Here is a 16,034-nt window from a genome sequence, read left to right on the forward strand (position 1 = left end):
GTCACATTTGGATTTGACTCATGCCAGTAAACACAATGTCTGTTTACGCTACCGGACAGGTGAAATTTGGCTTCACCAGTCCATACAACACTGTTACAACTGTAGGTCCTCTTCCAACTTTGCAAACCACTCTTCAGCAGCCTGCAGGTGGTGATCAGGTTCATCTTCTCTGTTAACAAATCTTGTACTATACGGTTTCAACTTCATATCTTTGAACATTGGCTGTAATGATGTTCTAGGAATAGTCTGCATTGGATTTCATAGTTTATAGTTTATATTATTTAGGATTTGTCGAATGATGACTAAGACCTGTTACAGCTGCTCTTTGTTCTCAGCTGTGTTGATGGTTTTCGGTCTCCCTAAATGAGGGTTATCCAGTATGGTGCCAGTTGTATCAAACTGTTTGATTAAACATGCAATGATCTTTGGCTTTGGTGTTCCGGTCCATACTCAACGCGTAAAGCGATGATCTTCCTGCACATCGTCAGTTGCGGAGTACAGGCTTACACACCAAATTCGTTGTTCCTACTAGTCGCCATTTCAGAAGTTCAGCCTGTTACTTAAATACATAAATGGCTCTCGTTACTTGTTACAGTTGCCTTTACTGCCATGTCAGGTTTCCACTCTGTCACCCAGCGATGGTTTGGCAGTGATGTCACGCAGCACTGCAGCACTGTTCCCACAAGCCTTTAGGGAATGAGGCAGCTTGTTATCTACTAGCCTTAGGACTACACGTTCAGTATGTATGAAGTAATTGCAAAATGTTACAAGGGGAATACATGGTTTTGTTTATAGTTCCAGAAAAGGCTTATGACTGTGGTTTCAGACTACAGAGGGGCTGTCAGGACTTGGCTCCCCTCTGTGGGTTGGGGCTTAGAATGCACCAACCGTACCAACCGTATTCTCTGACTGTCATACAAGGCTGCTAAAAGGGATAACCTAGGGAAGCAACTGGGCTGTGGCATTGGAATATTGATTTGGATCCCCTGTGGTGTGGAAGGGTGTAACTATATCCACAAGTAATCCCTGCCTGTCGTAGAAGGTGCTTAAAAAGGTCATGCGGTCGTTGATACAGACTTGTTGTGCCATGTTAGTATGTTGATGGGATGTTTCACCGTATCCTCCAACTAATTGACATTAAATGTTGTGAAGAAACTTCACTTTTTTGCTTGAGTTTACGCCCAGTACTTTCAAGATGCTCGGACTCACCTTTATAGCATGTTGGGTGTTGACTCCGCAGAAACAGACGGTCCGCTGATGTTGCCATAGGCGACTGTGAGTAGATTACCACCTGAAGTGCATCTAGCGAAATTTTTGTCCATCCTCAATTGCAGATGATAATTCTTCAGGGAACAGTTACCCAAGTTACAACACATATTATTAGTCTGAGAGGGTTTATGATTCTAGGTTGTCCACCTAGAAAAATTGGCTTCTGTATGCCTTATAGTGCTCTTCCATCCTTGATTATCTGTCAGCATTTCCTTCCCTTAGCCTCTATGCTAAATTGACATTATATTTTAAAATATAATATTTTTTGAAATCCAATCACAACTATTATTATTATTATTATTATTATTATTATTATTATTATTATTATTATTATTATTATTATTATTATTATTATTATTATTATTATTATTATTATTACGGGGTTACCTGTGGAGCAGAAAGAGGTTAAAGAAGGTGCTGGGGTGAATGGGTCTAACTACAATGTCAAGAATTGAATTTAAAACCTAAACTGAAGGTTATATTTTCAGAACTTCAAACTTAATTTTTTCATGACTATATTACGGGTACAAGTAACAATCATTAAACAAGATTGGGAAAAATCCATGATTCAGAACCTTAATACTTTGAGCCTTATCCCACCAGATTTACAATTTTATAAAAGGAAGAGGTATTATTTACAGAGGGGCAGAAATCCCCTAATTCAAGAGCACTTGCTCCCTAAATCACAATATCTAGCCTCCCAGAGGCACACTTTACAGTTACAAAACTTGGAGAAGAGCTAACAGGCTCTCAGTTTCTTACTGCCTACTCAAGGCAACATCAGCTTACAAACACTGGCCTCTCAAGGCACAACTTGCGATATGAAAACTGATTTATACAGGAGTATTTAATACCCAACCTACGGGGGCCTTCATAGAAAAGGAACAGGTTAAATAACTGGCCCAAGCACAAAATGAATGGAGGCGTACCCTGCACTCCAAGATAATAAACACTAAAAACCTAAAGGGCTCTAGGCCGATGAAACAGGGGCTATTCCCAAACTACTGTGGTGACTCGTATAGAAATTACATTACCACATTACAGAATGAAAAACAGTTATGAAACGTAGTCACCTCAAACCAAGATGAAGGTGAGCTCGAGAGGGTACATCACTCTCTATCCCCGATTTACAGTTATAGATTTATGAAGTTTTTACATTTGCTGGCAGAAAGTTACATTTTTAGAAAAGAAGGTTACATAGTTAACGATTCGGACCTTTTCCTCGGGTTAAACTGCGGAGTTAGCAAGAAAGAAAGATGTTATGTGGCCATTACCTTCTAGATGTATTGCTGACCTAAGAAAGAGGCCGCCCGCCTCCTGCTTTGACACACACACTCAGTAAGATTTCGATCAATTGGCCAAGAAACGTGAAAAGCCGCAGTTTATAAACCCTCAGGGAAGGTGCGAGATCATTCAAGACGAAACCAGCCATACCCTCTCATTTTAATTGGTCAATTTCAAAGTTACACCTAGAGTCGAACAAGAAACCTGTGATAGGTTGAAAATTAATTACAGAAATTTGGGATTGGCTAGATTCAAAACTGGCGGAAATAAAAAGGAAATATTGCCAACCCAAAAATAAATGAACATCATTTAGATGCAAAAACCTAGAAATACAAAACTTCTTTAAATTATAACTTCTTACACCTCGCACCAGTTTTTAGTAGTGTCATCTGTGGAAGAATGTCCAAACTTCTTGATGAATGGCAAACAAAACAAGGAGAAATTCACTCAGTTTAGGCAACTGCACAATAACAAAATTACATCATATTTCAGTGGTGACATCTTCTGAGTAAAGTTCCAAGTTGGTGTAGTTTCAGTTTCACTTAGGCGCTAGTTTTAAATGCGTGGCGTTGAGGTGTACCTCCCGGTACAATTATTATTATTATTATTATTGTTATTATTATTATTATTTAATATACAGGGTCTCTCTTATAAACGCAGACCATCCAGCAGTGTTTCTACTCTCTGAGACCTAAGCAGCTGTACAGGAGGCATGCGCATAGTTCTTGACTTTGCAAGGAGCATGCACTTGTTCAGTAGCCAGTGTGAATCTCAGCTATTATCATGGTGGAACAGTTATCATTGCAATACTGTATTTTTTGTATGTAAGAGTTATTTTAAGCATGAGTCGGCTCGACGGGTACGCGATGCATTTGTTTAGCAATTTCCTGGTGGTGAAGTGCCCTTTTTCTGAGCACAGATTCACGTAATTGTAAATAAATTTAAGCTACTGGCTCATTGCTCAATAAAAAACATGCGTGCACATGAACAGTTTTAACAGAGGAAAAGCTAGATGACATTGGTGCGAATCTTGAATGGTCACCGAATAAATCACTCACAAAATTAGCACAACAAGTAGAGGTTTCGGTTTCTTCTGCACAGAGAGCTTCAAAGCTGTTACACATCAGATCGTACAGGTTTACATGGGCCCATTGTTTAAAACCTGCTGATCCAGCCACAAGAGTGAAATATTCTGAGTGGTATCTTGCGTCATTGAATGATCGATTGTTCGACCCACAGCTTATGTTCTTTTCGGACAAGGCCTGGTTTCATCTTAATGGTCATGTGAACAATCATAACTATAGCTGTTCGTGTGCAGAAAATCCTAATGGTGTTTATGAAGTCGCATTATGAAGAATGACACTTCCAGCAACTTTTATAAGGTAGGATTTCATACACTAGTGTCCAAAAGTTTAGCATAAGTTACAAGTAAGCAGGGCAACAGGAAATAGACCGCGAATCGCACAACATATGTACCTACCAACCTTACGTGTTTGCTCTGTATAGGAAAGGAGTGGTCCCTGCTTTGACTGGCGCCGTAACCGCAAGGTAAACACAGCCAGTGCCTGGGCCCCATATTCCCTCAGTCGTGATTGCCCTATCATAGTGTGCAGAGTGTAGCCTCGTGGTGAACGTGACAACATAATGGCACAACGATGTCATTTGGACCCCGTTTTGCAGGGTAGAATACTCGGCCGCCTGGAAGCAGGCCAGACACATACTGAAGTCGCAGTATCCTTGAATGTGCCACAAAGTGTCATTTCCAGTCTTTGGAGACGATTTCGAGACACAGGAGATGTTAGTCGTAGGCCAGTACCAGGTTGACCAAGGGTAACGCTCCAGAGCAGGACCGATATGTGGCCTTAACTGCCCGACAAATTCGGAGTGCACCTGCAAGACAATTGTCAGTGGAGCTTGCAGCTGTCTCGGGGGTTGCAGTTTCTCGGCAAACTGTGTATCGGAGACTCAGAACAGCAGGGCCGTTTGCCTGACGTCTAGCGGTGTGCGTACTGCTCACTCCAGCACAGAGACGGGCCCGTTAACTGTGGAGCCGTCAACATTCAAACTGGACTATGAATGAATGGAGGAATGTGCTGTTCACAGATTAATACCGCTTCAGATTGCAGAATGATTCACATCGCACATTAATCTGGAGAGAACCGGGTAGCCAACAGAACCACAGGAACATCGTGGAACGGGACCAGTATGGTGGAGGTGGCATCATGTTGAATGGCCGTACAGACCTGCACATCTTCTTGGGTGGTCCGAGGAACACAGTTAACATTTGGAGATACAGGGATGGGGTATTGAGACCACATGTTCGACTCTTCAGAGGTGTGTTTGATCCATACTTCCTCTTAATGAATGATAATGCCCAACCGCACTGCGCTGCTCTGGTGGATGAATTTCTGGCTGGGGAAGACATTCATGGCATGGACTGGCCAGCGAGTCTGCGGATTTGAATCCTATAGAACCTGCCTGGGATGCATTGGGGAGGCGAATTGCATCCTGTCAGCCTCCACCAAGGACCCTCCCAGACCTTCGCATTGCCCTTTCGGAGGAATGGGATCGACTGCTACAAGAGCTCTTGGACCAACTGATAGAGAGCATGCCACGTCGCTGCGAAGCATATGTGGCCGTTAGCGACAACCATACACCCTATTAACAGCATATTTTGTTGTGGAAGACATTGCCAAGTTTTGTTAGTTGTTGTCAAAGGTGTGTGTGTGTGTACCTTAGCTATCAGAACCTTTCTGGCACTGTTTTTTTTAGACAAGTTGTGTGACATGGTGTGTGATTCAGCTTCAGTTTGTTCAGCAATCAGCCTGACATTCCTATAAGATGCTTAAAGCAGGGCGGGCGCACGCGACATAAGTTGGTCTGAGGCAGCTGCTGTAGCGCAAAGTACAAACACCGTGCTTTCGGTCCGGGTTTATAAGAGAGGCCCTGTATATATATCCTCCACTGGCGAAGGCTGCAGCCACCAATGGTTTTCTTTTATGTGTACTCTATCCATGCGGTCTTACAAGTTCCTGCTCTCCATCTGTTTCCTAGATTTTTATATATTTTGCTCCTGCTAGCTTTCTTACCTGAGCATATACAGGTGTATCTTAATTATACTGACAACAAATTCAGGGATACTCTTTGTGTTTTCTAAAGAATGATTATGCAATCGGATTGCCAGAGAAAATTTTTCTTTTCGAGAAAATGAGGTTACTTTTTTACTTCCGGGCACGCGATTCAAATGGTTGAACTCGCTGTATTTGCTCTGTCAGAGTGCAAATTGCTGCTCTCTGCTATGCTTCAGATGAGGGGATGGAAAGTGGAGTGTATGATTGATAGAGATAATGTTTGGTGTGAATGCTTAAGTTTCTCCTTTTTTTAGTGCAGTTACTTCCCAGCCCTAGTAGGCAGTACACAGGTTTTTTATTGTTGTCCATATTAGCTACTAAGTTTGCGGTATAAATTGGTGAGAATGGCTCCATTGCACCTAACCTATGGCGCAGCAAATGGCAGTGGGAGAGAAGCCACAGTGATTTATGGCATCCGGCACCCTAATTGCCGTCAACATCATCGTTCAAACTTGGTGTTCATTGGCAGGTGACTGCATGAAGGAGGGTGAAAGAAACCCCTTATGTGACAGTATTATGCACATTTCAGCATCAGTTTAGTGTCAGTATTTGGGCTATTTACTTGGGCTGTGTGTCCTTCCTCCTCGCCTGAATGGTGAGGAATGCTACTGTTTCTCGGTAGAATCATTGCCTGGATTATTGGAAGGTGTTTAATTGTGTGTTTGGCAGTGACTGTGGCTGTGTCGTTATGGCACATTTCATTCGCTGGGTCATACAGCACCTAAATTATCGATATCCAGGGAGATGGTTAGGCCATAGTGGGCCAGTTAAATGCCCTCTGTGCTTGGCCGATTTAACTCCCATGGACTTTTCTTGTTAAGTGAAGATTGAAGTTTTAGTGGGGGGGATACTGATGATGAATTGCTGTTATCAAACTATTGGGCGTATTGTTTCTTTTGTGCAGTATTTAATTCCTTTTATAATGATGTGAGGAAAGGAATGCACGATCGTGTGGCAGCAGTGATGCATCTTCATGCATATTAAATAATAAAGAACATTACCGAGACCAACAGATGAGAAGAGAAAAGATCAGGTGCATTCCTTGGCTGACAAGTGTGTCTTAATTACTGTGTGTTCTTGTACTGTGTGTGGAGGGAAGGGAACCAGATTAGAGTGTTATCCAGGAATTAGGTCAAAGCAGATGTTGAGGAAAATAGAAGGGAAGGAGGGTAAAGAGAAGGTGGTAATTTTCCACATTGGTACCAACAACATAAGACAAGCAACAATAGGTACTAACATAGTTGGGGATGTGTGGGAACTGGTTACAGCAGCATGGAAGAAGTTTAAGGAAACAAGGATTGTTATCGGAGGTGTACTGTGTAGGAGGGATATTGACTTGAGGGTGATTGGGGATATAAGTGAGACTATGCAGTGGGGTGTGTGAATTTGTATATGCTGTTTGTAGAAGGAGTGATGGGTAAACATGAAATATTCATCTTTTAAGTTCATACAATTTTGCATTGTCCAATTTCTCTTCTTCTTTTCTCACAGTATATTATATTTGAAATGTATGCAGCTTAGTAGGATGGGTATGCATGTGAAAACTAATGCTTATTTGTGGATATTATTATTATTATTATTATTATTATTATTATTATTATTATTATTATTATTATTATTATTATTATTATTATTATTATTATTATTATTATTAAATACTTCACAATTGAGATATATCTCTGTGGTGGCAATGATCACTTTACAGTAGTGAGTCGTGTGATAATAAAATTAAAACGTAATTACACTACGACTACTACTACTACTACTACTACTAGAGTACAATAAGCAATTCCATGGAAAGAAAATATTACAAGAAATGGGACCTTTCCTTTTCCCCTCTGATTAGTGTTAATAGAGGATGGTTGCCAATTTGTACGTCCTCTTAAAACTATTATCACCCCCACTACATCTGCTATGTCATGTGAAGAATACGAAAATATTGTGGTCAATAAATGTTTGAAGAAAATGACCCAAATGTCAATAATACTTTTACGTGACAGTTTGTTAGTTACTGTACTGTTCTCTCTGTACACAAAGATTACAGTGTAACTTGCAGTTATTAGTAAATGTCCATTAACGTCCTGTTACTCTGAAAAGTAATCAGCTGCCTGACTGAGGCGGTAAAAGTTTAACATTCTAAGTATTTCCAGTGCTTAACACTACGGCTTACAGTTAATTGGGTTGAGCCTACTACTGGCTTAACATTACAACACAGTCATATAAAATGTTTGTTGTTAAGGCAAACCATCGCTCACATTGTTGGCAGCAGCAAGCTACGTGCTTATTCTTTATACCATCAGAGGCAGTGTTAGAGTGGATGGGTCGATAGCTGTAGTTGCTTAAGTGTGGCCAGTATCCATTAATAGGGAGATAGTGGGTTCGAGCCCCACTGTCGACAGCCCTGAAGATGGTTTTCCGTGGTTTCCCATTTTCACACCAGGCAAATGCCGGGGCTGTACCTTAATTAAGGCCACGGCCGCTTCCTTCCACTTCCTAGGCCTTTCCTATCCCATCGTCGCCATAAGACATATGTTTCGGTGCGACGTAAAGCAAATAGCAAAAAAGTGGATGGAAGGGCTGGATATGAAATTGTTTTCTTGTTATTGTAATATATTCAATTATATGTATGTAGATTTTATGTCACATGCTAAATAAATAATACCATCATATACAAATTCACACGTACCTTAAGTATTTTAAAATTTTACACTGACTTACAACAACAATAACAACAACAAAAGCAAGAGTACAGTATGACGTGTCCAAAAAGTATATGATGTTTTTCATCAGTCTCTCCAAGGTTTGGTTTCCCTAGGTGGAGTGCTAACTACCATTGCCTATGACTGAATAGATAAGATAGCACCTGGGTGTCATCAAATCAAAAACTTATAGTTGACCTTTAAGGCCATACAATATTGTTTGTGACGAGAGGGGATGTATTACACTTAAACATTGACTTACAAATGGGCATGAATTACTTTATGGAATGATACAAAGCTGCTTGCTTTGAAATCCACTGTACAATGAAAGTTCCTTTTGTCAGTATGAAAAGAGCTCTGATTATTGAGCAAATTTGAACATCTGCAGTCGAAATGAAATTATGATTTCCTTCTGCAAACGTAATTATTGAGCAAATTGTTGCTTGATGGTAATTGTCTCGGTTACCCTCACTGTAACAGGGAAGTAGACTTTCAACAAAAATTAACTTTTGTTTTTGGTTCTAATAAATCCAGCAAAGTGATGGGAAAGTTGTTCATTCTGGAAAACATGTCATATTGGTACTTACTAAGGACAATCTCGTGACCATTCGCAGAAGTGACTCTTGTTTATATGTTTGTGTTTTATAGATTGATTTATCAGCTCATGAGACAATTTGCAGCATAGATTTCTTTCCTCTCTTATTAGGTCTACATATTTCCTTTTTTATAGTTTCACTAACTTCTTAATTTCCTTTTATATGTGTTTAAATTTTCGTAATATTGATATATTTTGGCTTTCTTATTGCAGGAGGAACAGATAGTAACAAAGGAAAAAGTAAAAAATGGAGGAAAATTTTACAGTTTCCGCACATATCACAGTGTATAGATTTAAAAAATAAAATTGGTAAGTTAATTTTTAAACATGTTTTGTATTTATGTTAGAGTTTAACTACCTCCAACCTGTAGGATGTCATTAGTGAGTTATCCTTCAAGATATAAAATTATGCGTTGCTTTAGTTCAGTATTAGTGAAGTTTCTGTTGCCTTTGCATTGAATGCAATGCATAATTTGGTGATGAAAGCATAGTTTTTAAATTATCTTAACATGACTGGTTTCTCTTTGGGAAATTTTTACTTAGACTTTCTAGACGGTATTGCTGAAACTGTATATGAGACATGATGAAATGAAAGGGTTTATTAAGATGAACAAAATTGAACTGCAGAATTAGGCAAAGCATAGAGATGGCTTACACTATCTGCACACAAACACTTTGATTGGTTCTGCGCTCAACATTTTCAACAGTGGCGACTGCACCAAGTAAAATTGGCAGCGATGTGGAAATAAGGAAGGTGCGGGCTTCAAGACCGAAGGCTGAATACCAGTAACGGGCAAGGAGAGCCATAACGCAGTCAGCGAAAACCGAGTCGTTGTAATGCTGAACATTTATTACAATGATAAGTGCGCACAAATAAAGTCCGTATTCATTGGGGAACCTGCCCTCGAACAATTCAAATATTACAACTCTCAATTCTCAATTCTTAATAAACTCCTTTTAGTGACAACATGTTGAATTCAAAGAAACCCCATTAACACATTAACTTTTACAGAAGCAAACCCTCTTACTATTTACTGAGGCTCTTAGCCTCTATTAACAAGAGAACAAACACGTTACATTCTCAATATAAGGCAACTCCCTCCCTAAGCCTAACGTTGGTTGGTAAGCTTTCCTACCTCCACGCTCGCGGCTAGATGACCAAGCTGCTTGCTCGCTCCAAGCGAACTGAAGGAAGTTTTCTGCGAGCACCGTGCCATCCCTCGGCAGAGGCGAGGAGGGGCAAGGTGGAGAGAGAACACGACAAGTGCGCAGGTCGGAGGAAGGCTTGCCAACACAATTTGGAGGGTGCCACCAGGGCGGAAATAATTTCGCATTTCCCTGGGGCCATACGGGAACGGGACAACATTTGTACTTTATTAAGATAGGAAGAAAAAAAACACACATGTTACAAGAATATATGCAGATCGATCTGTATGAATTGTAAATTTAAAAGTTCATGACGAAGGAGAGTTCCTCTTGGTACAGACCTCCCTCCCTAAGTTTCCAACCAGGTTGGAAAAAGTCTTTCTTCTTCTACTTTAGACACCACAAGAGCTCTTGATAAAAGGTTCTTTTTTTCCAAACAAATAAATAACAGTTTGCTTAAGCAATTAAAAACACTTGAAGAAAGAGTCTTTGGTTAGGATACACCAACAACTGGCCTAACATTTCATTGGGTAAACACCTTTTAGCTTGGCGAAAGGCAATAAAAGCCAGTCCGTGAAAATCCATATTTCAAGATGCACATCTCGAAGATTAGAATAAGTTGAAGAAGAATCGCCGGGCGAGCTACCGGCTTGCAAGTCCAAGAGAGGACTAAACTGGCATGGCTCGAAATGAATGACGAATGCCGAACACACGGCAACCAGGCACACCAAGATGCAATAAGCCAGATGGACGATGCGTGCCACAACTGGCGGCGAATGCTAGCCAGCGCCAAACATACAACATGCAGAAAAACGGCCCGGAAGGACGGCCGATGGAGCCAGCGCATGCCAAAACACGCCCACATGAGGGGCCCTTCTCACGGAGCGACGGCGAAGATGGAACCTCCATAATGCTGAAACATACAAGCTTAAGGCCAGCAGTTTTGTCTTCACAAGAGCCGATAAGATGTAAGAGTCAAGGTGGAGGGAGACAATCCCGGGTCAGAGCGCCGGGCGTGGAGGTAGGAGGCTAGGTAGGGCTGCAGGAGGGCTCACATACCAAATTTAAAAACTCTTACAGATTAAATAAAATACAACTCCCTATAAAATACAGAAGTTAGCAAAACAACAGGGGAACAAACCCCGCAAACATGAACACCACAGACGTATCGGTTCCCGCCAACCAATTAAAGCAAAAAGTTCATTGAGCAGATTGAAGCTGAGAAAGATGAACACGAAAAACTCCCTCGGTCGCGGGGTCTCTCACCAACAGGGTGACCGGGGTAAGAAAATCAATAATCCGAAAAGGACCACGGAACCTGGGTGCCAACTTCCCAGAGGGAACAAAATTCTTAACGAATACCTCATCCCCGACAGCCAGGCTGGTAGGCTGACGCCCCTTATCGTAGTGCTCCTTCTTCCTCTGGTAGGAGACCTGAAGATTCTCTTTAGCTTTCTTCCAGTTCGCGCGAATATTAAGAGGATCCACCCTCTCAGGCAACAAATCATCAATATGCCACAAATTGGAAAGCGGCGAGTTCGGAAGAAACGAAAACATGAGAGAGAAAGGGGAAAACTGGTGCGCCTCATGCACCGCAGTATTAAAAGCATAAGCCAGCCACGGCAAAGTGGTGTCCCACCTCCGAACATCGTGGTGATGGAAAGCAATGAGGGCCGAGCGTAAATTCCTATTGACTCTCTCCGCGTACGAAGGCTGGGGGTAGTAAGGGGAAGTCGTGACGTGAGTAATCGACAGGCTAAAACAAAAGTTCTTAAAAAGATTGGACGTAAAAGCTTTAGCATTGTCTGAAACCAAATACTGGCTAGGACCAAATGATGAAAATATGGTTTTTAAACATCTAATGGTTGTTTCAGCGTTGGCCATCCTCGTCGGAAATAACCATGTAAAACGAGTGAAGCCATCCACGCAGACCAATATAAACCTATTTGATTCAGACTTCGATCGCGGGAGAGGTCCTACGAAATCAATATATAGACGTTGCATAGGACGGGTAGCTTGGGTAGAGGATAGCAAGCCAACCCGAGAATTAACACATGGCTTACTAATCCTACAAATCTTACAAGCCTTAACAAGTTCGCGAACGTCTCCGTCCATTCCCTTCCAGATGAAATTTTCTCTGATCTTCTCCCTTGTTTTAAATACTCCCTGATGACCTGCGAGGGGAGTTTCATGAAAATACTTAAAGATCATAGGGACCAACACAGATGGAATTACAACCTTCATCTTACGATCATGACGGGAGGGGCAACAAAGAACTCCATTCCTCAATACATACGGATCGACAATTTTCCCATCCTTCAAGTCTTGGACGATAGGAGCCAAGAGCGGATCTTCCAATTGAAATTTACCTATATCGTGATACAAGAGAGGGGTATCAGATAAAATCGCTCCAACCAAAGATATTGCTAAAGAGAACTCAGAAGGACCTGGTTCGTCATCAAGAATAGGTTGTTCAGAAAACATCCTGCTGAGAGTATCCGCTACAACGTTCTCTAAAAAATCCATAATTGAGGATATTTCAGTCAAATTGGCCTGAATAAGGGACGCCACACTCGCAGCCTCACCGTCAGAGAGCTTGGGTACCACAACAATTTTATCTAAATTAGTTCGTAATAATAACTCATCCGCTTTAACTGTCCCTTTAGACTCTACATTACGAATTGACAGTTCGTATAACAACTCTTCTTTTCTAAGAGACCCAGGATATGCCACGTCTCGAGTAGCCATGGTAAAAATATCTCCGGCCACCAAGCTGAACGAGAAACACCGTAACCGAAAGAGAGAGAGAGAGAGAGAGAGAGAGAGAGAGAGAGAGAGAGAGAGAGAGAGAGAGAAAGACCACGCACACTCAAAATTGTCCGAAAGAACTGGTAGGAGCACAAATAAACGCTCTGCTACCAGACTGCTGCACCAAGTAAAATTGGCAGCGATGTGGAAATAAGGAAGGTGCGGGCTTCAAGACCGAAGGCTGAATACCAGTAACGGGCAAGGAGAGCCATAACGCAGTCAGCGAAAACCGAGTCGTTGTAATGCTGAACATTTATTACAATGATAAGTGCGCACAAATAAAGTCCGTATTCATTGGGGAACCTGCCCTCGAACAATTCAAATATTACAACTCTCAATTCTCAATTCTTAATAAACTCCTTTTAGTGACAACATGTTGAATTCAAAGAAACCCCATTAACACATTAACTTTTACAGAAGCAAACCCTCTTACTATTTACTGAGGCTCTTAGCCTCTATTAACAAGAGAACAAACACGTTACATTCTCAATATAAGGCAACTCCCTCCCTAAGCCTAACGTTGGTTGGTAAGCTTTCCTACCTCCACGCTCGCGGCTAGATGACCAAGCTGCTTGCTCGCTCCAAGCGAACTGAAGGAAGTTTTCTGTGAGCACCGTGCCATCCCTCGGCAGAGGCGAGGAGGGGCAAGGTGGAGAGAGAACACGACAAGTGCGCAGGTCGGAGGAAGGCTTGCCAACACAATTTGGAGGGTGCCACCAGGGCGGAAATAATTTCGCATTTCCCTGGGGCCATACGGGAACGGGACAACATTTGTACTTTATTAAGATAGGAAGAAAAAAAACACACATGTTACAAGAATATATGCAGATCGATCTGTATGAATTGTAAATTTAAAAGTTCATGACGAAGGAGAGTTCCTCTTGGTACAGCGACCATGGCCTTAAGTAAGGTACAGCCCCAACATTTGCCTAGTGTAAAAATAGGAAACCACGTAATACCATCTTCAGCGCTTCCAACAGTGGGGTTCGAATCCACTATCTCCCAAATGCAAGCTGACAGCTGTGTGAGCCAAAGTGTGCAGCCACATGCTCAGTTAAAAAATTCATACACTCTTTGCCTTACAGCACTTTTAACGAAATCACTAAATTTTGTAGTTCTGCTGTCTTTTCACTTTTCTTCCCTGTTTCTTATTAGGTGTCGCCAGGATGTCACGAGTCGATTCACTGCAAAGTTTGAACACTAATGATCTGGATGTACCTAAACAGCAGTTTCTTCAGCAATCCAACTCGCACTTTTGATGGATTTCTACTCTCGAAATAATTGAAACCATTTGCAACTATAGCCATCTATTTACTTCCCAGAATCTTTCCTCTTTTTTATTTCACCAAAACATCAGTCATTTCAATTCCATTGAACACAAAATAAAATACACACATAGACACACAAGTTACACCAATGACAGATAGTGCCTCAGAACTTACGTTGTCGGCAGAAATGAGTCATATTGCAAGAAAATTAATGTCCTTATTGGTTCACTTCATGTATCTTTAATGTTCGCCCACTTTGTTAGAACCTGTAAAACTCCTCCTTCCTGATCGTGTTCTATTTCAGACAGCTGCTGGAATCGTGCTGTGTTGCTAACTTGTGAAAACACAGTACTCGAAGCTGGTGTTATATAACTTATGACATCAGCACTACTGCTGCCTAGAGCTAGCAACACTGTTGCCATAATGCTCCACAGTCTTATCTCAATGTTGGATGCTCTATAGATCATTTATTCCTAATGGCTTGACAGAGGTTGTACAGAATGTGCTTGAAGCGGTTACCGTCGATATTCATGTCATGTAGTTCAGTGTCTACCAGTGAAAACCCTCATGTTATTAGTGTAACCTTGCTGTTGGAAGCTTTGACTCAAGTTTTTTGTGGTTTGGTGATATAGGATCATTTGCTGTACGGCTTGAAGTGATGTCAGCATGATTTCTGCCTGACTCTGCATAACTGAATACCCCCCCTGTAATTCTTAAGAAAATTTAGTAATTCAAACTCCAATACATTTTCTTCTTTATAATGTAATTCATCCCATGGGATCCTTTGTTAACACACTTTTTGATATTAACATTTCCTTCACAGCTCCCTTTCGAGCTATCCCTAGCAATATAACAAATTCCTTTACTTCTAAACATAAGCTCTGATGAGAGCCCTTCCCTATTACTACATATAAATTAAGCCATGGCTTTGTCTACGAGAGATCTTTTGTTTCCTCACCCTTCTAGAAAACATCCCAGTTCTCCACTCTGTCTTCAACACATTTGAATCCCTACTCAACCTAGATTCTTTTAGGAATATTGACTGGTCAACATCCATCTTATGTTATGGACTGAATAACTTCTTGTTGATCCACCTTGGACTGATTCACATCTTTGTTGGTTGTACTGTACAATACCTGTTGCATCAACAAGACAAGCAAGCTGAATTAAGATATGCATGCTTGTTCATTGGTCTGTGCATCAAGCTGTAAAGTTGTCAGGCTTCTTATGTATTGGTAAAAATGGCACGGTTTAAGTGGGTTTCATTTTAACACATCTCATATATCAAAATAAAATGTTGCATTGTTTCAGTCTTTTGTATTTTCTCCTTATATCGGTGCAATTATGATCGTGAAATGTGTTGTAAAAGCTTTTTCATTGGAGTGTTTCAAGGGTTATTATTATTATTATTATTATTATTATTATTATTATTATTATTATTATTGATTTAATGGTTATTTTATTTATCACAGATTAAAAACATTATTATTTATAACTAGAGCCCGGATTTCCATGCACTATCAAATCTCAAAATATGAATGCATTCATGGCCTATCATATGGCAAAACATGCACAATAAACTGGAAAATATGCACTATCTAAATTCAGTTCCTTTTGAAACATTGTAAAAAATCTAATTTCTCCAAATTGTCTTCATTTAAGCTCATCCTTTTATCTGTCAGCACACTTTAAGTACAGAAAATGACCTTTCTACGTCACAGGAAGTGACAGGTGCATACTTAAATGAAGAGACTGGGACAAAATGAGGTCTGTAAGAAATAAATTTCATAATAAATCCGTATTGTTGGCCTTAACAAGAAATAAGGTCTGATTG

General features: G+C 40.8%; 1 protein-coding gene across 7 annotated transcripts in view; it reads left to right on the forward strand.

Moving 5' to 3' along the window:
• Gprk2 (G protein-coupled receptor kinase 2) overlaps nucleotides 1-16,034 on the forward strand; it is a 228,386-nt gene that overhangs the window by 22,925 nt on the left and 189,427 nt on the right. For 6 of the 7 annotated variants that reach the window (XR_010860778.2, XM_067151750.2, XM_067151748.2 and 3 more), the window contains one exon: nucleotides 9,192-9,287. The exons of the other annotated variant lie outside the window; for it this stretch is intronic. Coding sequence is in view for 5 of the 6 variants with exons in the window: in XM_067151750.2 (XP_067007851.1) it covers nucleotides 9,192-9,287 (96 nt within the window). In the remaining variant the exon portion in view is untranslated. The remainder of the gene's footprint in view (nucleotides 1-9,191; nucleotides 9,288-16,034) is intronic. 7 annotated transcript variants of the gene reach the window in all.

The sequence above is a fragment of the Anabrus simplex genome, chromosome 7 (genome assembly GCF_040414725.1).
Source record: "Anabrus simplex isolate iqAnaSimp1 chromosome 7, ASM4041472v1, whole genome shotgun sequence".
In the NCBI taxonomy this organism is placed as follows: domain Eukaryota; kingdom Metazoa; phylum Arthropoda; class Insecta; order Orthoptera; family Tettigoniidae; genus Anabrus; species Anabrus simplex.